The sequence below is a fragment of the Danio rerio genome, chromosome 16 (genome assembly GCF_052040795.2).
Source record: "Danio rerio strain M-AB ecotype USA chromosome 16, GRCz13ab, whole genome shotgun sequence".
NCBI lineage: Eukaryota > Metazoa > Chordata > Actinopteri > Cypriniformes > Danionidae > Danio > Danio rerio.
In genome coordinates, this window is record NC_141036.1 from 36522424 (window position 1) to 36544879 (window position 22456).

General features: G+C 33.9%; 4 protein-coding genes across 5 annotated transcripts in view; all 4 read right to left on the reverse strand.

The window, feature by feature from the left end:
• Positions 1-74: 74 nt before the first annotated feature.
• Positions 75-5984, reverse strand: rwdd1 (RWD domain containing 1). The gene is given in 7 exon segments (NM_001002535.2): positions 75-377; positions 477-539; positions 669-801; positions 2206-2349; positions 4971-5101; positions 5206-5271; positions 5831-5984. Coding segments are annotated over 7 exon segments (723 nt in total). The 5' UTR covers positions 5904-5984; the 3' UTR covers positions 75-264.
• A 1927-nt stretch (positions 5985-7911) lies between these two features.
• Positions 7912-22456, reverse strand: part of fbxl4 (F-box and leucine-rich repeat protein 4) — a 420342-nt gene continuing 405797 nt past the window's right edge. The window contains exon 7 of one of the 2 annotated variants that reach the window (XR_015510400.1): positions 7912-8513. The gene's annotated coding sequence lies outside the window, so the exon portion shown is untranslated. The remainder of the gene's footprint in view (positions 8514-22456) is intronic. The other variant, XR_015510401.1, reaches the window with a different exon arrangement.
• On the reverse strand, positions 10481-13684 carry LOC110437808 (calcium homeostasis modulator protein 5-like). The gene is made up of 2 exons (XM_087287311.1): positions 13080-13684; positions 10481-11435 (listed from the first exon to the last, which is right to left on the reverse strand). The coding sequence occupies exons 1-2, from the start codon at positions 13635-13637 to the stop codon at positions 11046-11048; spliced, it is 948 nt and encodes a 315-aa protein (XP_087143437.1). The 5' UTR covers positions 13638-13684; the 3' UTR covers positions 10481-11045.
• Positions 17462-21102, reverse strand: calhm5.1 (calcium homeostasis modulator family member 5, tandem duplicate 1). Its single transcript, NM_001089465.2, is given in 2 exon segments — positions 17462-18662; positions 20503-21102. Coding segments are annotated over 2 exon segments (948 nt in total). The 5' UTR covers positions 21061-21102; the 3' UTR covers positions 17462-18272.

The following is a 22456-nucleotide window of genomic DNA, read 5'->3' on the forward strand; positions in this document are numbered from 1 at the left end:
AGTGATAAACTGTGAAGACACATCTCTGGGAAAGCTCATTCTCATTCTTGTGTAAATGAAGCCGTTCAGCAGAATAAGAGAACAAGTCGTTGGTTTTTAATGGCAATAGTTGTACAAATGACGGTATGTTTGAAGGTTATCATAAAATACGCTGCATCATAGATGGTAGTGACAGAAGAGTTTGTGTTTAGTAGAATTGAGCTCAAGTCCTGGTCCACAAGGCTGCTACAGAGGATGTTGGCGTCTTCATCATTCACGTCGGATTCAGTCTTCATCGCTACCCAAGTCCAGTGGGTCGAAATCTGGGTCATCCTCATCCAAATCCAAATCATCCATTTCTTGAAAAAGTGACTCGTCCACTTCCACACTGTTCCCACCTATAGGGAAAGAGCAAGTTTGAAGAATGATCACAAAAATACAAACATCATCCTCGGTAACTCTCTATTAAAATAATAATAGTGATTAACTTCACTTACCGTCCTCCAAGAACTGGATATCTGATGTGTCAAGATTATGGTCTGTCTCAAAGAGCTGTTTTCCTGTTACAGATAAAGTAGTAAAGGAATGAATTAGCATAGCGTGATGAAAGGGTAGTTCGTGTTTAAGTACTCTTTAAGTAGTATGGGGTAGTTCGTGTTTAAGTTTTTAATTTTAGGTTAGATGCAGACCTGTGAGTTTTTTCTTTCCTGACTGCTCCTCCTCCTTCTGCCTCTTCTTCTTTAGTTCTATCATCTCTGCTTCAAATTTGGCTTTCCATGATAAAAAGGTCTCAATTGTGACAACTGTGCCTTGGAAAGCTCGCTGGGAAAAACGAAACAAATATCAGCCAAGAGGGGAAAAAAAGCTTTATACTTTATTGAAAATTGAAGCTACACTATTGTTCAACATTTTTTGGTCATGTCTTGATGATATAATCGAAAATTATAGGATTTTCCCCCCATTTAAAGTTTTCAATATTACTAAAAATGCTTAATCATACAAATGTGACTCTGTCTGCACCACAAAACCAATCAAATTTACAACAGTTTATTTATACAAAAATATCAAAATGTTAAAATGTCACACTGAAACTATCAACATTAAATAATTAGCAATCACATTATTAATCAGATTAGAGTTTTGATCTATTTACAGTCGGAAATTAACAAAATATCATTATGGGACATTATTTTTACATAATATTGGATAAGAAAAATTGGTTGTTTTGAAGCATACAATGTATTTTTTGGCAATAAAGGGCAATTTTTGTGGTCCTGGGTCACAAATAAGTATTCTTTTTACTTGAAATCATTAAAAACAAATAAATTCATAAGTAAAAGCATTAAACAATACAGCACAATATACTACTGTAAAAAAACTCTATGGTCAATATAGCAATAATATTTTCTGTGAGAAATAAATATATTATATAAATTCCTCTCTCTATAAATTAATATATTTATAAAGTCATGTTCAATTATATATCTATAGTAGCATATTTGAATCCTTTTATTGCATTCTCAATTACACTTTTAAATGACTGATGGCCTTGCTTATGATTGGTAGTGTGTGCTCATTTAAAGCACATCTCATTTAAAGTATTCATTAGGAGCTTACAGTTGAGCTAGTCTTTAGGTTATCATGCCCCCTGCTGGTAGACGCCGACTTGTATAAAAAAACAGCACAAACTACAGCTTTAGCTAAAAATCTTCTTTAACCCTTCATTGGGCAAAGAACTATAATAACACGCTGTAACACTCTGATATATTTCAAGCAGTGCCCTACAAAAGATTAATGTTCAATTCAATTTAAAAACAAAAGAAATCACCTGCAACTTGGATGTCTTAAAATTAAGAATTAATTAATGATTTTTTTAAATATTTTTTTTTTGGAACATTTTGATTTTGAATAAAGCCTGAGATCCACCCAACAAAATATGTAAAATAAAAAAACAGTATTATTGTAATTAGAAGTACAAAATCAGGATTGAAACAAATGATACAGTCTCATATTTGACCAAAATTGTAGAGTTTTTTTACTGGCTACATTTATTTAGGTTGTGGTGTATTCCCGACTAATAATGTCCATTAGATAGAGCCTCCAGGATAGATCGGTTGGGTAAAGTATCCCTTTAAAATGATCTTCTCATTGTCTCCTGAATTTCATGCCATAGATCAGGATGGTTCGTACACTGAAAGGTGAAAAAAGATTATTATTAAAACAGACCTTCTCAGCTTCTTCGGCCTCCTTTTGTTTTCTTTGCTTCTCCTCTTCTCGTCTGCTTTTAATCTGGTCGATTATTTCATTTAGTTTCTCCTGCACAGCGGTCACTAATGTGAATATCATCACCATTCCTAGATTTTCTTCGGCCTTCAAAAAAAAAAAAAAAAAAAAAAAGAGGTTGTTAATAGCCTTTGATTAGTCTCAACCCCATTTCATGCAAACAAAAGCAACTGGAAATGCTTCTGCGCTTTTACATTTTTGTGTGAAATAATAAAAACAGTACTAGTAGTAATACTAGTAGTATTCCTTACATTTATATAGCACTGTTCTGGACACTTAACGCGCTCAACACATTAAATAAGAGTCAGGCCGACATCTCTCATAATTCCGATAAGTAGCCCAAACTGTCTGTCAGCAAATGCAGATTTGATCAACTGCACAGCCGTTTGTATGCAGCTTCGCTGTATGTGCATTGTGCGTTCATGAGAGAGAGAGAGAGATCGAGAAAAAACGGGAGAGAGAGAGAGAGAAGGAACGCGCGTGCGATCTGTAAAAACATGCTGAATCAAAACTTTTTAAAAACCTGAATCAATATTGGAGTTACCTTGGCACATTGGAGAAAGGGTGACACCATGGCAGAAGGATTTCTTTTAGACAGGTAATGTTCTGTTTTAAAACAATTTTAGCTTCACACAAAGCTGATGTACGTTAACGTTAGATGATGTTGTTACAAATGGGTTATCTGCACAGAAGTGTTGTTCAGCCACTAAGATCTTCTGGATTGATGATTGATGTGACTGTTTTCAGTTTCATAAGGTCCTTTAACAGCATTGATAATGTAGATTTTAATTAGTTTTCATCAAAACAAGTAAATAGCGCTATTCCGCCTAGCCTGCTTTACTGAGGTGAAGATGGTTTTATATTCACATCACATTGGATCATTTTTGAAAAATGATGACCTGTGACCCGCTCCTTATATTGTTTACCATGCTTCTCTGAATATTCGCTCTGAAATAGCATGTCAGTTTAGCTTAGTGATGAGTGTAATTCCTGCTTGCCGTTGCTTTTAACACAGAGAGAGAGTTCTGGGATCTTTCAGGTGCGTGTGCTCAAGCTTCAGGAGGCGTGGCTCAGGCTGGCAGGGGAGGGACTTTGATTCCGAGATTTATGCTAAGCTGTTAGCATTGTGAAAGATCACCTACTGCACCTTTAGAACCTACACAGACCGCAGGTTGAGCACCCCCTGCTGATCTCACTAACACCACTTCCGACAGCAACCTAGCTTTCCTATGTGGTCTCCCATCCAGGTATTGACCAGGTGCAGCCCTGCTTAGCTTTAGTGGGCGACCATGTGAAAGTTACAGAAAGCTAGCTGCCGGCTGATGGGAGTGTTGTGTTTTTTTTAATGGTCTGCCTGGATTAAAGCTTTAATGATGACAAACTCTCTTATATGAAAACTGTTGTGCTAACACCCATGACTCTGGTGCTTATTTTGATCAACCATGTGCTGGGTTCTCAAAGGTAATGTTTGGTTTATAACAGAAGCTTTAAAAACAAGCTATCGGACACTATTTTAAAGTGAAAAACCATTGCAAATGTTTCAGTTTGTGGGTAAACTATCCAATCCCGTTTTATAAATTCGGGTGAAAGAGATTCATTGACCTAAAACAACTGACTTTTTGATGTGTAAATTAATGTAGATAAAAATGATACTTAGGTTGGTATATGGCAGGGGTGATCAACCCTGTTCCTGGAGATCTACCTTCCTGCAGAGTTCAGCTCCAACCCTGATCAAACACACCTGAACCAATTAATTAGAACTTGAACATCACTTGATAATTAAAGACAGGTGTGTTTGATCAAGGTTGCAGCTAAACTGTGCAGGAAGGTAGATCTCCATGAACAGTGTTGGGCACATCTGGTATATGATAATCTCTACTGACTGACAATTTTAGTGTCAGAATATGCCCATTTCTACTAATATACATCGAGTAAAATAAAGTATGTTTTAAGTAGTATGTCCAAATTCATAGTATTCATAAAACAGTAGGTGAGTGGAGTTAAACAACTGTTCATTTAAATACAATTTTACAGATGTTATTGTTTTTCTTCACAGAAATGTACACCTGCATTGTGTCCTCAAATCAAGGGAACAAGACTTGTATCTTGATGATATGATATAATCACCTGTTTTAATAAGCAGGAATAATAGATATATTTCTGTGTTAAGATCTTTTTAAAAAAAAAAAAAAAAAGGATGTAGAAAGTTTACTCAAAACAAGTTTTCTATAAATGTTGTTCCTCACATTTGGGAATTGATTGACCTGTTTGCCTTGTTATGACATTATCATTTAAGTGTCTGGTTGCAACTTCAACTCAGCAGCAAAATTCTGCATTAAACTTAGAAATAGAGACTTTTAGCATTTATTGTGATAATTAATGATATGAAATAAAAAATTACTATGAAATTATTGATATGAAAAAACATATAATGTGATGACTCTGTTGTCATAATTATCAGCCCTTCATGAAAAGAATGAATGTAGTCTGCAAATTAAATTTGATTCATAACCCTTGTGTTCATTCCTTATCACAATTGTGAAGAAAATGAAAATTGTAGCACCTTCCATACTGAATATTATGTAATTTTGGAGACAGTAAAGCTCTTATCAGTATTTGGACTCATGCCCTAGTAAAACCGTCCAACGAAATCTACTCCATTCATATTTTGACATGTTTTTGCAGTGTATGATGTCCGATGTGCAGACCTGTTGTTTCAAAAGTGTTAGAATTTCTTCTGCATCTGAATCTTCCAGGTTCTCCTGTGAGAAGATCTCCCAGAGGGGGGGTTCGTCTGGATATTTCTCCACATATGTAAACTTAAGGGTCAGCTCCAGCGCTAAAATAGACAGCAATCAGCAACATTAGGAAATTTCAGCTGCAAAATCTAGCTTTAACATTTTTGTTATACTTTCAGTGAGATAATATCAATTAGGAACTTACTCTCTTCATTCTCTCCTGTGTCAGAGGTAACTGTGATGGTGAAGCTTGTGGGTGCATCAGAAAGCACTGGAAATGTCGAAAGAAACAAATGAAAGAAATCTTCCTTATAAAAATAAACCATGGTGTTCTTTTAGTAAAATTAACCATATTTTTGAGGCATGATTACCATATGACGTTTTACTAGAATGGTCTTACATTGGTATAACTGCTATGGCTAGTCACAAAACAATGCTTAATTTGTGGTTACTACTATTCAAATATAATAACCGGTTTTCCCCAATATTTAGTTTTTTTTACTGAAACTAAAGAGGTTTGGTCCACTACAGAAACCGACAATGAAGTCCAGAATCTGGACAGTTGACATAACCCAGAAGGTAAACATATATATGATTGATAACATATAATTTATCCAGACAGCGCAACGTTTGCTTGACAACTTTCTGGTAGTCATCAATTAATTCTTGGCTTGTTTTATTAAACCTTTGACAGCTCAAATATTGCTATAAAGATTGATATCGAGTCACTCTTATGCTTAACTAACTTTGTTTCATGAGAAGCTAGGCAGCTAACAAACAACGTGGCTAAGTTGTGGACATAAAACCATATACTGTGCGGTCAGTCTTGCCTGTAAATGAGTCTGGGTAGATGGACTCTATTGCTTCTAGTTCATTCCTTTGCTCCTCGCCGTAGTCTGTCATTTTATGTCACAATTGTCCATAGATTCGAGTCTGCATGGAAGAAACGCGTGCTAAGGCCCGGCCGGCATCGATGTGGTCTGCGATCTTCAGTAATGTCTGAATCTGGAAGCTCGGAATGAGGGTGTAAAAAATAAACCCAAACCTTTTTTTTACTTTACTAAATGTTTGTAACACAAATTTAATTAGTATAACGTTCGTAAACTATTTAAAGAATTGTAAACATGGGACACAATAGGTAAAAGTTTTTACCGTCTATGGTAAAAAGTAAAAGGGTTCGACTCTGGCATGGATTAGGTAGCCTGACGGTTCAACTTTCTCCACCTTTTTCTCCACCCCAATACATATTTGTATAACAAATGTTCATAACTTTGTCTTTTATTTTATATTATTAAAATAAAATGTATTTTATTTTATATTATTATAGCATTGCATGTTCCACATTGATCAAATCTTGTACCTTTTCTACATGAAGTGATATTTGTGAATTCAAGCACTATTTAGACAAAAATCAAAGACAAAAACAAATGCTTTACTGATTGTTGAAAAATTAAGATCTTTTCATATCATCAGAGTATTAAGTTTAAACAATTTACCATAGCAATATTATTATGAAAATGTAAGGTTAACAAATTTAACAGCCTAACTTAAATATTATGTAGGTGAGTAAAGCATGTTTTAAGCATAAAATAGTGCAATAGAGATTTGAAATACAATTTAACTGTTATTTGTAATATGAATATTTATAAACTACTATATTTAACAACTGCAAAACCTGTTAAGTAATGTAAAATATATGTAAATTTATGTAATGTAAAATACATTCATAATTCAGTAAAGTCAATGGTAATTATGTTGGCTTGAGAAAGCCAACATACTGTAATGCTACTTAAACTTATTCTTATTATTATTATTATTATTATTATTATTCCGGCTTCTGACCAAAAAAAAGCAATCGCTTCTCCTCCCAGGGCTTAGATGCTACAAGCCCCAAATTTGGTCAAAAGCTGCCTACTGCTCATGAGATGGTTGCTGTATGTCCTCATCCTGATAAGATTTGTAGTTTTTGAATTAAAAATTTTTTAATTAAAAAATTGTATTGAGTATTTGGGGCATATAAAAAAGTATACAATCCTCAAATTTGGCCAAAAGATGTGTTTGAAATTACAGATAATTATCATATTTATTTGGTGTAATTATAAATAACAGTTTTCCTATAAATATTTTTTTTATATTAAATTTGTAAAATTCAGACTCAAAGCGTGTCAGAGTGTCCACGAGATGGCGCCAGAAGACTATTTTTGAGCCCTTTGTAATTTAGTACTGGCCCTTTAAGAGGCGGGGATATCCGGACTGACTGTTTTGAATCTACAGAAATTCGTGCTCATTTCAGACGTGCTTGTTACAACATTTGAAGCTGAAATTGCGACCATTTTGGTCGCATATGCGCCTGAAAATTAATCTATGCGACCTCATAACATATTTGGGCGCATTAGTGCAACTGCTGATAATGGTTGTAGTGCGACCTGTTTTGATTTTTTGTAAAAACGTGCTGAATCGCTCTTCCCTGCCGCTATATTGGTTCATATTAGCTGTCAATCACTCAAGGTATTCCGCTGTCAGATTACAGGGAAGGAGCTTTTATGACCACGGGAAATGCAAACGGCTGAAGAGTAAAAACTTAAAGCACACAGGTTTGCAAACCCCACCTAAAATTGAGGTGTAGATGAGAGAGATCGTGACACGTCACGTGGTGAATAATGATCCACCAGCTGAGATCACTGAAACTGCGGCTCATAACAAAGACCAGTATTGCGCCGATGGTTAGTGCAAGAATCCTGCTCTGCCTGCTCATAAATTGGGTCGGCTGACTCGCCAGCTTTTCCACAAACACAGAAAAATGAAGATCATCTCAGACTGAACCTTTAAATTGACACAAACTGAAACCAAAACTTTTAAAGAGTGATAGAAGTGAGACTTTACTTTCTTTCTTTTGTCTATTCTTTTTTGTGGTGTATATTATTTTTTATTTATTTACTGATGACTGCTTTGCAGCTTTCATCATTGAATTGAATTATTTATTATAATCTTTTGTTTGTTTTGTAGCAGAAATATTATTTATTAAATTGACATGCATATAAAAACAGCAGTACAAAATCAATATTTCTTACTGCAATGCTTCATTTTTGTTTGATGCAAACTATACAATTATTTTATATAAAGTAACAGACATATTATAGCAGATAACCTACATTCATGCACATTCAAGGCAGTATCATAATGAGAAATGGAATTCATTGTTACTATTATTGTCATTTTCATCATCACTAATATTCTATGGCCTAATTATTAGACATTCATTTTAGAATTATTGCACACAAATATCAATGTCTTCGCAGCATTAGTTAGATAGTTGTTTCTGGTTTTTGTCAGTCCTATTGATGTTGTTTTAAAATACAATAAATCCCTTAAAAAGCAATTTGCAGCGGTGCTCATTCATTTTTGGTGGGTGCTCCTAAATTTTTTCTGGTGCTCCTAAATTTATTTTGGTGCCCCTGAATATTTGATGTTGGGAGCACCGGTGCTACCAAGTAAAAAAGTTAATTTCGAGCCCTGTATATATATGTATATATATATATATATATATATATATATATATATATATATATATATATATATATATATATATATATATATATATATATATATATATACAGTTGATGTCAGAATTATTAGCTCCCCTGTTTATTTTTTCCCCAATTTCTGTTTAATGGAGGGAAGATTGTTTTAGCACATTTCTAAGCATAATATTTTTGAAAACCTATTTCTAATTACTGATTTATTTTATCTTTGCCATGATGACATTAAATAATGTTTGACTTGATATTTTTCAAGACACTTCTATACAGCTTAAAGTCACATTTAAAGGCTTAACTAGGTTAATAAGGGTAACTAGGCAGGTTAGGGTAATTAGGCAAGTTATTTTATAACGATGGTTTGTTCTGTAGATTATCAAAAAAAATTGCTTAAAGGGGATAATAATTGTGTCCCAAAAATGGTTTTTAAATAATTAATAACTGCTTTTATTCTAGCCGAAATAAAACAAATAAGACTTTCTCAAGAAGAAAAAATATTATCAGACATACAGTGAAAATTTCCTTGCTCTGTTAAACACCATTTGGGAAATATTTAAAAAAGGGAAAAAAAAAATCAACTGGGGGTTAATAATTCTGACTTTAACAGTATATATATATATATATATATATATATATATATATATATATATATATATATATATATATATATATATGTATATGTATATATGTGTGTATGTATATATATATATATATATATATATATATATATATATATATATATATATATATATATATATATATATATATATATATATATATATACATACACACACACACATTTATGGTTAGGGTTATAAGGATTATTTTTTATCCCCCTTTTATGTTGGCAAAAACATAAGTTTACTTCAGATATTTCTTTCAAAACAGAATATTCTGTACCGCAAAAAAGCCTTTTCCTCACTTGTGATAATGACAATGAAAGCCAAGCTTTTGGTCTATGCTGTACCAAAAAAAAAATAAAATCACCCAGGTGATGACAATTAAATATTACGATTATAACATTGTGTTAGTGGCCAGTGGGGTGAAACAACGTCATTGGTCAGAATTAACCACATGATGAAGACGGCCTAATATTGTATTTAATGCAATTTTCTTCCTGTAAACTGTATATAACTATATAACTATAACTATATATATAACGCTGCAAATTACTGTAAATTGACTGTACTCTTTATTAACTGCAAAACTGATAAGACTGATTAAATAAAAGACAAATTAACTAAATGCATGTGCTATTGTTTCATTAGTATTTTAATTTAATATTTTTCTTTATATGATATTTATTATAATGTAATTTTGTTCAGATTATAATATATACTATAAATACTAACTATACTATAGTGATCTGCATTAAACAACCTGAACAAATCAGTTCTCTCTCTCTCTCTCTCTCTCTCTCTCTCTCGATTTGATCAAAAATGTAAATGAGGTCTTCCGATTAACAGTCCAGTGGACCCTAGCAACAGCCTAGAAACCACTCAGAACACCCTAGCAACTACCTAGGAATGCCTTAGCAACATCTTAGCAACCGCCTAGCAACCACTTCACAACCGCTGTGCTTCCTGCCAACTGCCTTTGAGTCCCCGGCGCAGTCACGTTGGCTTTCTCAAGCCAACATCAAAGTTCGTCAACGAACTTTAGGTTCTAGTTCTTTAATAACCCACAACCGATCTTCATCAGATGGGCGAAGCAGTGGCGCAGTAGGTAGTGCGCATTTCTGTGAGGAGTTTGCATGTCCCTCCGGGTGCTCCGGTTTCCCCCAGTACAAAGACATGCTGCAGGTGAATTGGGTAGGCTAAATTGTAGTTTAGCCTGTAGTGTATGAGGGTGACACGTTATCATATGGACAAGTCTAAAATGGCTTGTTCCAAAGAGCCGACCCTGCACCCATACAGGACTAAGGCCAAAGAAGAACAAGCGATCTTTATCAGGTTTGTTAGTACAACTTTTATTTTACTTTCCATTTGATATATTTATATATTTTGATTATAACAGAGCAAATCAATAAGAACCTGACTCCATTTTTATGCTTTAGGACAATTTAATCAACCTGAGTAAACATCTTAATATCTTAATATTGTTAATTTTCTGTTACTTAATCTTTGGATAAAGCATTTTCTAACTGACTAAATGTAAACATAACGCCAAAGAAACTTTTAGTCGACTGATTTTCAATATAGACTGTAGCTACCAAACAAAACTGTCATTCTGCCAAGATTCACAGTTGTTGTCAGTCTTAAGGCCAATATTCTGGTAATCCCTCACTCACGTCTGCGGCGTACTCTGTGATTTATCAGGGGTCACCACAGTAGAATGATCTGCCAATTTCTCTGGTATGTTTTATGCAGAGAATGTCCTTTCCAGCCGCAACCCAGCAATGAGAGTACATTAACTCATGAACCCCCAGTGATGGAAAACACACTCTTTTTCACACACACATTGTACTGGAGAAATCTTTTTTCATAGATTTAGCAGCAGTCCATGAAGCCTATACCATCTCTAGGTTTATGCCATGGTCCATAATAGGATGCTCATCAGGGGTGTAGTCTTGATTGCTGCGCTCCACGTATCTCTGCAGTGTGCTGTAGTGCTGTTCACTTTTCCTGAAATTGTAAATAGCGGAGATCTCCTCCCAGGCTTTGTGATTCGGAAAGGGAAATGCTTCTGGGAATTTGTTGTCAAAGAAACTCTTGAGGTTACGATCTGCTAGTTTGGTGGCATAGTCGTTTGCAAAAGCGTCAAACTTTTCCCTTTCTTTCTCCATGTAGATCTTCCAGAAAGTTAGCTGAAGGTAGCTTACTTGAGAGACACAGTTCTTATAGCAAGTCCCGATCAGCGCTATTACTACTGCTGTAATGATGATGGACCAGCCGAGGATCTGTGCATCAATAAGTTGAATATAATAAAAGGTTATTATTTCAAATGATCACACATTCCTCAGAAATACAATAGATGAGATAATCATTTAAATGTTTGATACTTTAACCCTTTAACCTCTTAAAGTCTAGTGCTATTTGGGGGTTTCTGACTGGGCTTTGCCTACCTAAATGCAAAAGCTCCCTAAATCCACATACAGAGGTGTAAATGCAAAAGTTTGGTATCATTTTAAAGAAAACCCTTTGAATTTTCTAAACACTGTTGAAAGTGATTAAAATAATTGTATACTGCATGTTGTCTGTGTTATAATAAACCCCTCCAAAGAGGTGTTTTTTTGTAAACTCAAATTTGAAAGTTTTAGGTTCTGTGTGGTCTAGGACTTGGTTGCTGTAATTAATTTGGGTGGTTCCTGCACATTTCAGTAATCATAGAAAAAAAAGAAAAGTGTCTCTACCATAATCTACGCAAAAGTTATTCTATTCCATTTGATAAGAGAACGAAACCACTTATGGGGCTATTGGGCCAGTATGGACCCTGCTCTACCAATATGTTGACCATATTTTGACTGTTTTAATTAATGGTTTACACACAGCATTGTTGGTTTGCAAAAGAATAAATCAAACAAACATAATCCCGTTGCACTACTACACTTGATTATAGTTTTATTGTAAAAAAAGAAATCAAGAAAGCATGTTAAATGAGAATCTGAAATATTTTTTGGCAAAAATTAAAGATGATGTGTATTTAAAAATGTTTTATTTTGATTATTTCTTTAAATAAATTGGTCTTACACTTCATGTATTAATTCCAGTACTTTAACAATAATCCAACATATCAACTGTTTGGTAGAGGTTGATATTTTAGAAATTATGGGATGTATTAAGTGTATTAACTAGCAACACTAGAAGTTAAGAAATGCAATTAAATATATTTTCTGTTGGTGGGGCAGTTAAAGGGTAAGATGGTGTGAGTTTGTCAATTTTGGGGTCCCCTGACATATTTGTAGCACATTTCTGTATTTGTATATGTTGTGGGAATGTGCATGTGCATGTAAAAAATACCATAAATACACCTGCTACATAAGTTGTTTTACACAATTTCTCACTGACAGTTGAGTCAACCCATAAACTCAATGCATAAAAGCAATTCCTACTCGTAATTATAATTTTGTGGGGATGTTTGAGTGCATTAAGATTGTAGATACAACCTTTTCAACATGATTTGAATGCACCATGACATAAGCAACAGCGTGATGAAACATGATAAGACGTGAGATAAAAAGTGAGCCAAAAAAGAAAACTTGACTACTATTAAAAATAAAGTGGTAAAAAAAACTGTTGCAATTATTTAATTTCATTTATCTGAAGAAAAAAAACTTTAAGCATTGACCTCCATAATATGAAACTATTGTCAATGGTTATAGCTTTCCAACATTTTTCAAAATATCTTTTTTTGTGTTCAACAAAATAAAGAAACTCATGAAGGTTGGATAATAGTGAAGGGTGAATAATATACATTACGATTATATCATGACCACTACACCACCTGGCTGCTGCAGATTAATTTTGGTCAAGATAGTATGGTTGCTATAATGTGTCTGAAGATGGTAACTTCATCATGGTGTGGTGTTTTAGTTTGTGCTCACCTGTGACTGGGCTCGCAGCATATACAGCAGTTCCGTATTTTGCTCAGGAGGCAGTTGGGATTTGCCGCAGGGCACTCGGTGTAACTCATCCTGGCATTTAGATACATTACCTGCGCAGAAAATTTTGATCACCGCAATTTCATCCAATCCACTGACAGCACACTCATAAAAGGTTCCATTTAACAGGGCTACAGTAAGCCACATGACAGGGGCAACGCAGGCTCCAGACAACACCTTTATAAACACTGACAAGCATCCCACAAAGTTTCCTCGGGGGCAGAGTTTGAGGGGGTTCAGACAACACCCAGTATATAACCGCCAGAAACGTGTGCTAACAAAGAAACCGATCACCAGTAAGACGACAGCAGGTCCGAGCAGAAAACAAATCCCATAGGGAAAATTCTGTCCTTTGGTGCAGGGACACTGAAAAGACACCATGGAGAAAATTCGTTCACTGCCTATTGTCAAAATAGCCATGACGCTGTAGCCAATAGTGATCTTCTGATCGGTGAAGAACTTTAAGACAGTCTTAAAAGAATCCATTCTTGGTACAGCCATTGTTGTGCTGAAACAGTGTTGCCAACTATTTCCAATGAAAACTAGCTAAAGCCTGCCCGAAAAGTAGCTATTTGTTGCCAGATGATGTCACGCAAAAATTTGCATATTAGTGGCGTCATCACGTAGTTTCTGACAAGCATAAGCATATCATGTTCCTACTCTCTGAGTCGCCGTGTTTTATATTATATTAAAACATCACATCCAGGTGCACAATAAAAAGGTTCTTATTAACATAGTACTTTGCGTGATGACGTCATTGCGTAATCACAACTCAAAACTACATCTTTATGTAGAATAAAAAAATAAAAAAATGGAAAAAATACATCTTTATGTAGTAACGTTATACAAAATAATAAATGTTTTCTCAAATTGACTGGCCATCTCAGAAAAAAACATTATTTGAAATATGTCCATTTAGATTTGTATGAAAAATATACTTGACTATTTGTAAAATACAAACACTTTTATTTTTAAATATAACAGATAACAAACAGTTGCATTCTTTAAAACAATCAGCTTGTATACTTACACTTTTTAACATTTGTAAAAGTGACAACAATTATAACACTATTGGAATTTATTGCTACCTAAATATCCAACAGTTATACATGTTAACAAATATCGGTAAATGAACAGTAATGAAAAACAATCTGAGCTAGCAATTTATTCTACTGAGTGAAGCCAGCAGCCTCTGCTCTTTTGAGTCACTTTTTAAAAACTGCTTAAAAAAGTAGCCAAATTAATGTTTAAAATTGCTAACTTTGTTGCTAGGTGCTTTTTTTGGAACAAAATTGTTACTAGGGGGTGCTATGGAAAGTTGCTAAGTTGGCAACACTGCCGAAATCTGCCATATGGGGCGTCTGCAGTCTTGAAAAATTAAAACCCACATAGTTGGATAGTGTAAAAATTAATTGTAGCCTAGTTATATGTTTTCATAAAGAGATATGCTTTATGTTGTATTGATTATTTAAAGTTGCATTTTAAAAATAACAAAATTATAACCGAAAAAATGCAGTGTAATATGGAGTAATCATGTGCTTTGATGAGAATGCAGGGGTATTGAAGACCAGACAGCTGCAGAACTTTTAGACAAACTATTCACTCCTTTATAAAGTTCTGAGGACCAGTTAGCTATACCTGACAAACAAAAACCCAGACAACATTTAATTATTTTAACATTTATTTATTGCACCAATATCACCAGGCTTCTTTAAATGATGCTAAATCCTTGCTTCAAATTCTTCCCACTCATTGAAAAATAAAATTAAGTTATTTATAAATACTCTGCAAAAAATGCTTTTCTCACATATAGCTTTTGTCTTGTTCCTGTTACAGATATCTAATCTGTAAACAGTCAAAAGAAAAAAAATGATAAGCAAAAATAATTTCATGTAATTTTATATGTTATCTGGACCTAAGTAAAGCATTTTAAAATATATATTTTTAAATATCTGATTTATGATTTCTTTTATGAACTTTCAAGCTAATATATAAAAATATATAATGTATAGTTATAAATAAAGTAGGTAGAACACTTTTAATTGTGAGTTTCTCTGCATTTATAGATAGTTTGAGTAAAAAAAAATTTGTTTAAACTACGAATGGCATTTCAACAAAATATAAAATAAAAACTCATTTAGAACTGGATTGCAATTTATTAAATGGAATTGAATGCAATGCCATTTTAATTCAATTTCAAAACAAAATTTCATTTTTTAAGTCTTTTTAGATTTGTTTAGATTTATTTCAATATAAAGTAAATAGTCAATTTTGGAAGAATAATTAAGTGTAGTAGTGTAGACTTGGCTGATTTCCCAGACCACACTGCTGTATTGTAGATAATCTGTAAGAAAAATATATTTTTAAATAAATAATTAAATATATAATAATTACTCCATTGCTGCGATTGGTAACAATTTTCAATTTGGGGGGAACTATCTGTTTTTACCCATCGGATTCAGTGACCTAGAGGTCAGATCAACTGTATCTAAACATAAGTAAGTCTGGTCAAAAATGCTTTATAAAAGAGAAAGATGATGGACGGACACACAACCTTTATCCCTTTTTTAAATATTATAATCAGTCAACACATGAGGTAGCCTAACATGTTTCAATGGCTATGAATTTTATGAGTCATTTTCAGTGAACATCAAGCTACATATAAATAAAGCATCTCTATAAATTATAGAATGTCTTTAAAAAGTTGATTAATTTTACTATTTCAGTATAATTCATATATTAAATAAACACTTGAAACATATAAATCTGCGTGTAATAAATATATTTAATATATATTATGACTCATAGAGTTACACATGAGTCAGAGCATTAACTATTTTATAACGAAACCTCTACCAGGACAGGAGACACCAACGGAGACAGAATACATTTTTTTTATTTCTTCTTTAAAAGAATTTGGATGGTCAAAATATCGGGACTACATTAAAGTTCTTCCATGAACCTGTTTTCAGAATCTCAGGATTTAAAACATCCTTTTAGTACAGCACCGCTCGACGCTCGCTTGATTTCTATGTCTGCGCGTTCACGGTCGCGTGCATATGCGACAAGCACGTTCCCGAGTGAAAATTTTGTTGAACAGCGCCCCCTGGTCACAGTTTTCGATGGGTGTGTATTTGACATATTTCGGCACAACACAGCAGCATCAATGTGGTCTGCGATCGTCTGTATTGTCTTAATCTGGAAGCTCAGGATGAGGGAGGTAAAATACACCCAAAAACGTATTGGCTTTTCTAAATGTTTATAACACTAATGTAATTCGTATAACGTTAGTCAACTATTTAAAGAATTGTATACAAAATAAAAAATAGGTAAAAAGTTGTATAGTCCATGGTAAAAAGTGTGAAAGGGTTTGACTCTGGCATAGATTATATAGCCTGACGGTTTCTCCCTTTCTCCACCCAAATACATATTTGTATAACAAATGTTCACAACTTCGTCTTTTATTTTATATTATTGAGTATTTAATCATAGTTTAATTTAGCATTATAGCTTTGCTTGTTGCACATTGACCAGATTTTGTAGCTTTCTCAACATGAAGTAGGATTTGTGAATTCAAGCTGGTTGAAGACAAAAATCAAAGACAAAAACAAATGCTTTACTGATTGTTAAAAAATTAAGATCTTTTCATATCATTAGGGTATTAGGTTTAAACAATTTACCATAACAATAATAATATGAAACTTAGCCTAACTTAAATATCATGTAGGTGAGTAAAGCATGTTTTAAGCATAAAATAGTGCAATACACTTTTTAAATACAATTTAACTGTTATTTTTAATATGCTATTTTTTTATAAACTACTGGATTTAACAACTACAAAACCTTTTAAGTTATGTAAAATATATGGTCATGAATAGTTATCATTCATAATTCAGTAAAGTTAATGATAATTCATTAATAACCCACAATCAATCTTATTATGTTTTAGAACACTTTAAACAAACCGAGAATGAACATCTTAATATTGTTAATTTTCTGTTGCTTTGCTGAATCTTAACCTGAGAAAAATGTAGGCTACTTCTGTTTCCCAGCAGTGCAGGAAACAGACACCACAAACTTACCGGAAACCACCTTACTATCTATAACACTTTAGATATTATATAATAACTCATGTTTTTTATGCTTTTTAAAAAGAGACCATTGTTTTGATTTTGAAGAGAGACATTTGTTTTAACTGCTGGGTCAATATTCAATTGCAAATGAAGTGTCAAAGTCTGAATGTGGGTTTCCTGTTTTTCAAAACAAAAACCAGCAGAGGAAAGAATTGTGGTTGACATGTTCTGTGCTCAAGAATGCAAGTACAATGTGACAGTATTTTATATTTTAATCAATTTTGTACAACGTAAGAGTTACATATAATTATTAAATATGCAAAGGTCTTTGAAGTTAACATTAAACATACTTAAAATATGGATATTGCAACAAAGATTTTTATAAGAGCTCTTGATTCACCCAGAAAGCTAAATGACTCAAAAATTAAATAAAAAAAAAAATGTCCTGAGATTTTTAATTTGCAAAATCTGAAAAGCAACATTCACACAATATGGAAATTGGACCCTGAAACTGAAAGCATCACACTTAAACCTGCCAACAGACTTGTGTTGGCTTAATACGAGTGTAAAAAGTACAACATATATGCAGTTTAAATAATGCCATGGACTCTGACACACGAAACGTAGCTTGTTTCTTTCTAATAAAATCAGAAACTTTGTATTAGTAGCACAAATCTTTGGATAAAGCATTTTCTAACTGACTAAATGTAAACATAACACCAAAAAAACTTTTAGTCGACTGATTTTCAATATAGACTGTAGCTACCAAACAAAACTGTCATTCTGCCAAGATTCACAGTTGTTGTCAGTCTTAAGGCCAATATTCTGGGAATCCCTCACTGTCCTGCGGCGTAGTCCGTGATTTATCAGGGGTCACCACAGTAGAATGATCTGCCAATTTCTCTGGTATGTTTTATGCAGAGAATGTCCTTTCCAGCCGCAACCCAGCAATGAGAGTACATTAACTCATGAACCCCCAGTGATGGAAAACACACACTCTCATTCACACACACATTGTACTGGAGAAATCTTTTTTCATAGATTTAGCAGCAGTCCATGAAGCCTATACCATCTCTATGCCATGGTCCATCTCAACCATAGGATGCTCATCAGGGGAGTAGTCCCGATCGCTGCGCTCCACGTATCTCTGCAGTGTGCTGTAGTGCTGTTCACTTTTCCTGAAATTGTAAATAGCGGAGATCTCCTCCCAGGCTTTGTGATTCGGAAAGGGAAATTCTTCTGGCAATTTGTTGTCAAAGAAACTCTTGAGGTTACGATCTGCTAGTTTGGTGGCATAGTCGTTTGCAAAAGCGTCAAACTTTTCCCTTTCTTTCTCCATGTAGATCTTCCAGAAAGTTAGCTGAAGGTAGCTTACTTGAGAGACACAGTTCTTATAGCAAGTCCCGATCAGCGCTATTACTACTGCTGTAATGATGATGGACCAGCCGAGGATCTGTGCATAAATAAGTTGAATATAATAAAAGGTTATTATTTCAAATGATCACACATTCCTCAGAAATACAATAGATGAGATAATCATTTAAATGTTTGATACATTAACCCTTTAACCTCTTAAAGTCTAGTGCTATTTGGGGGCTTCTGACTGGGCTTTGCCTACCTAAATGCAAAAGCTTCCTAAATCCACATACAGAGGTGTAAATGCAAAAGTTTGGTATCATTTTAAAGAAAACACTTTGAATTTCCTTAACACTGTTGAAAGTGATTAAAATAATTGTATATGTTGTCTGTGTTATAACAAACCCCTCCAAAAGAGGTTTTTTTTTGTAAACTCAAGTTTGAAAGTTTTAGGTTCTGTGTGGTCTAGGACTAGGTTGCTGTAATTAATTTGGGTGGTTCCTGCACATGTCAGTAATCATAGAAAAAAAAGAAAAATGTCTCTACCATAATCTACGCAAAGGTTATTCTATTCCAACTGATGATGAAAGAACACAACCACTTATGGGGCTATTGGGCCAGAATGGACCCTGCTTAACCAATATGCTGACCATATTTTGACTGTTTTAATTAATGGTATACACACAGCATTGTTGGTTTACAAAAAAAAAAAAAAAAAAAAAAATCAAACAAACCCAATCCTGTTGCACTACTACACTTGACTATTTTCTAATTGTTAAAAAAAAACAACAAGAAAACATGTTAAATGACAATCAGAAATATTTTATGGCATCCTTCAAAAATGAAAGATGATATAGTATTTAAAAATGTTTTATTTTGATTATTTCTTTAGATAAATTAGTCTTACACCTCATATTTACTAATTTTTCATAGTATGTGTATTAATTCCGGTAAATTTACCATAAATCGACAAATCAACAGTTTGGTAGAGGTTGATATTTTAGGAGTAATGGGATATGTTGGAAAATGCATTGAGTGTATTAACTAGCAACACTAGAAGTTAAGAAATGCAATTAAATGTATTTTCTCTTGGTGGGGCAGTTAAAGGGTAAGATGGTGTGAGTTTGTCTATTTTGGGGTCCCCTGACATATTTGTGGCACATTTCTGTATTTGTATATGTTGTGGGAATGTGCATGTGCATGGTAAAAATACCATAAATACACCTGCTACCTCAGTTGTTTTACACAATTTCTTACTGACAGTTGAGTCAACCCATAAACTCAATGCATAAAATCAATTCCTACTCGTAATTATAATTTTGTGGGGATGTTTGAGTGCATTAAGATTGTAGATACAACCTTTTCAACATGATTTGAATGCACCATGACATGAAATCATGGTGATGGCACATGATGATACGATGTGAAAAAAAGAAAATTTGACTATTATTTACTCACCCTAAAGTGATTAAAAACCTTTGTTTCATTTCATTTCATTTCATTTATCTGTAGAAAGAAAACCTGTAAGCATTGACTTCCATAGTAGGAAAATATTATGGACACCAAAATAGGATGCTATTGAAGTCAATGGTTACAGGTTCCCAACCTTTTTCAAAATATCTTCTTTTGTGTCCAATAGAATAAAGAAACTCATAAAGGTTGTATAAAAGTGAAGGGTGAATAAACTAAACAGGATTTCAGTTTTGGGAGAACAATTCCTATAAGAAACTGCTGTAACTGATCAATCAAAATTAAGAAGAAAAAACTAGGAGTGTTTACATCATGTACTTACAAAAGGTAAATAAATACATTACGGTTATATCATGACCACTACTCAACTGCTGCAGATTTATTTTGGTCAAGATTGTTGCTATAATGTGTCTGAAGATGGTAACTTCATGGTGTGAAGGTGTTTTAGTTTGTGCTGATGTGCTCACCTGTGACTGGGCTCGCAGCATATACAGCAGTTCCGTATTTTGCTCAGGAGGAAGTTGGGATTTGCCGCAGGGCACTCGGTGTAACTCATCCTGGCATTTAGATACATTACCTGCGCAGAAAAGTTTGACCACCGCAATTTCATCCAATCCACTGACAGCACACTCATAAAAGGTTCCATTTAACAGGGCTACAGTAAGCCACATGACAGGGGCAACGCAGGCTCCAGACAACACCTTTATAAACACTGACAAGCATCCCACAAAGTTTCCTCGGGGGCAGAGTTTGAGGGGGTTCAGACAACACCCAGTATATAACCGCCAGAAACGTGTGCTAACAAAGAAACCGACTACCAGTAAGACGACAGCAGGTCCGAGCAGAAAACAAATCCCATAGGGAAAATTCTGTCCTTTGGTGCAGGGACACTGAAAAGACACCATGGAGAAAATTCGTTCACTGCCTATTGTCAAAATAGCCATGACGCTGTAGCCAATAGTGGTCTTCTGATCGGTGAAGAACTTTAAGACAGTCTTAAAAGAATCCATTCTTGGTACAGCCATATTCGCAAAACACACCAGACGAGCTGCTAAACCGAAAGAGATGATCTGTACTTGTACATGGCACTCCTTTTTCTGGCTAGGTTTTCAAATTGTATTCCACACCCTCCATTATCCCCTCCTATTTTGCCTCTGACATTCACCCAGTGCTTTCTTCAGGCACGGGCAAACACGTCAACGGCAAACGGAGTTTGAGCATCTCCATTTTCCTTTCTTTTTTTCTTGAAGGTTTTTCTTTTGTCTTAAAAAAATAATAAATTAATAAATTAATACACACACACACACACACACACACACACACACACACACACACACACACACACACACACACACACATATATATATATATATATATATATATATATATATATATATATATATATATATATATATATATATATATATATACATATATGTGTGTGTGTGTGTGTGTGTGTGTGTGTTTGTGTGTGTGTTTCTAACGGCGCACTGCTTTCTATGTTAAATAAACAAACAAACAAACAAAACAAAACCGGAGAAATGAGATTTACCTGCACATCTCCTTGTTTAAAGAGTGGTATTGGTAGCGCAGAAGTTATCCTTTTTAGCTCCAGTGACTAAAGTTTATGTTGCAGTTAATTATTTAGACCATAGGGAATTATGGTTAATTTGTCTTGCTAACATCCATGACTCATGAGCAACCAAGTTAGCATAAAGTTTATATTATGGGCATAGAGGCTAACTTTAAGGTAGTTCACCCAAAAATTTTAATTCTGTCATCATTTACTAACCGTTGACTTGATGCAAATCAGTTTGATGCATATAAGTTTGATGCAAATCAGTTTGAGTATTTTTTGTGTTCTGATGAACATAAAATAAGGTGTATTAGAATATATCTCAGATATAAATATAATATATTATTCATTAATTCATTTTCTTTTCGGCTTAGTCCCTCTATTAATCAGGGATTGCCACAGCGGAATGAACCCCCAACTTATCCAGCATATGTTTTACGCAGCAGATAGATGCCCTTCCAGCTGCGACCCAGTACTTGGGGAACACCCATACACTCTCATTCACATACATAGCCTACACTGTAAAAAATTTCCAGGTTTTCACAACAAGTTACTGTAATTTTTCACAGTAAATTACATTAGTATCCCTTCACAGTATTTAACTGAAAAATTCACAGTAATATGTTGTATTCATAATTTTATTGTGAAATTACGGCAGGTAGCATGATTACAGCAAATTACTGTGAAAAAGACTATTTTGCACGTTAGTTATAGAAATTCAAACCTTTTTTTAATTCAACGTAGAAATTAATACAAATTACTTTTAACAGATAATAACAGAATGTTATAGCCCCCAAAACGATTTGGTTACCAACATCTTTTTGGTTGTACTGCACCATTATTTA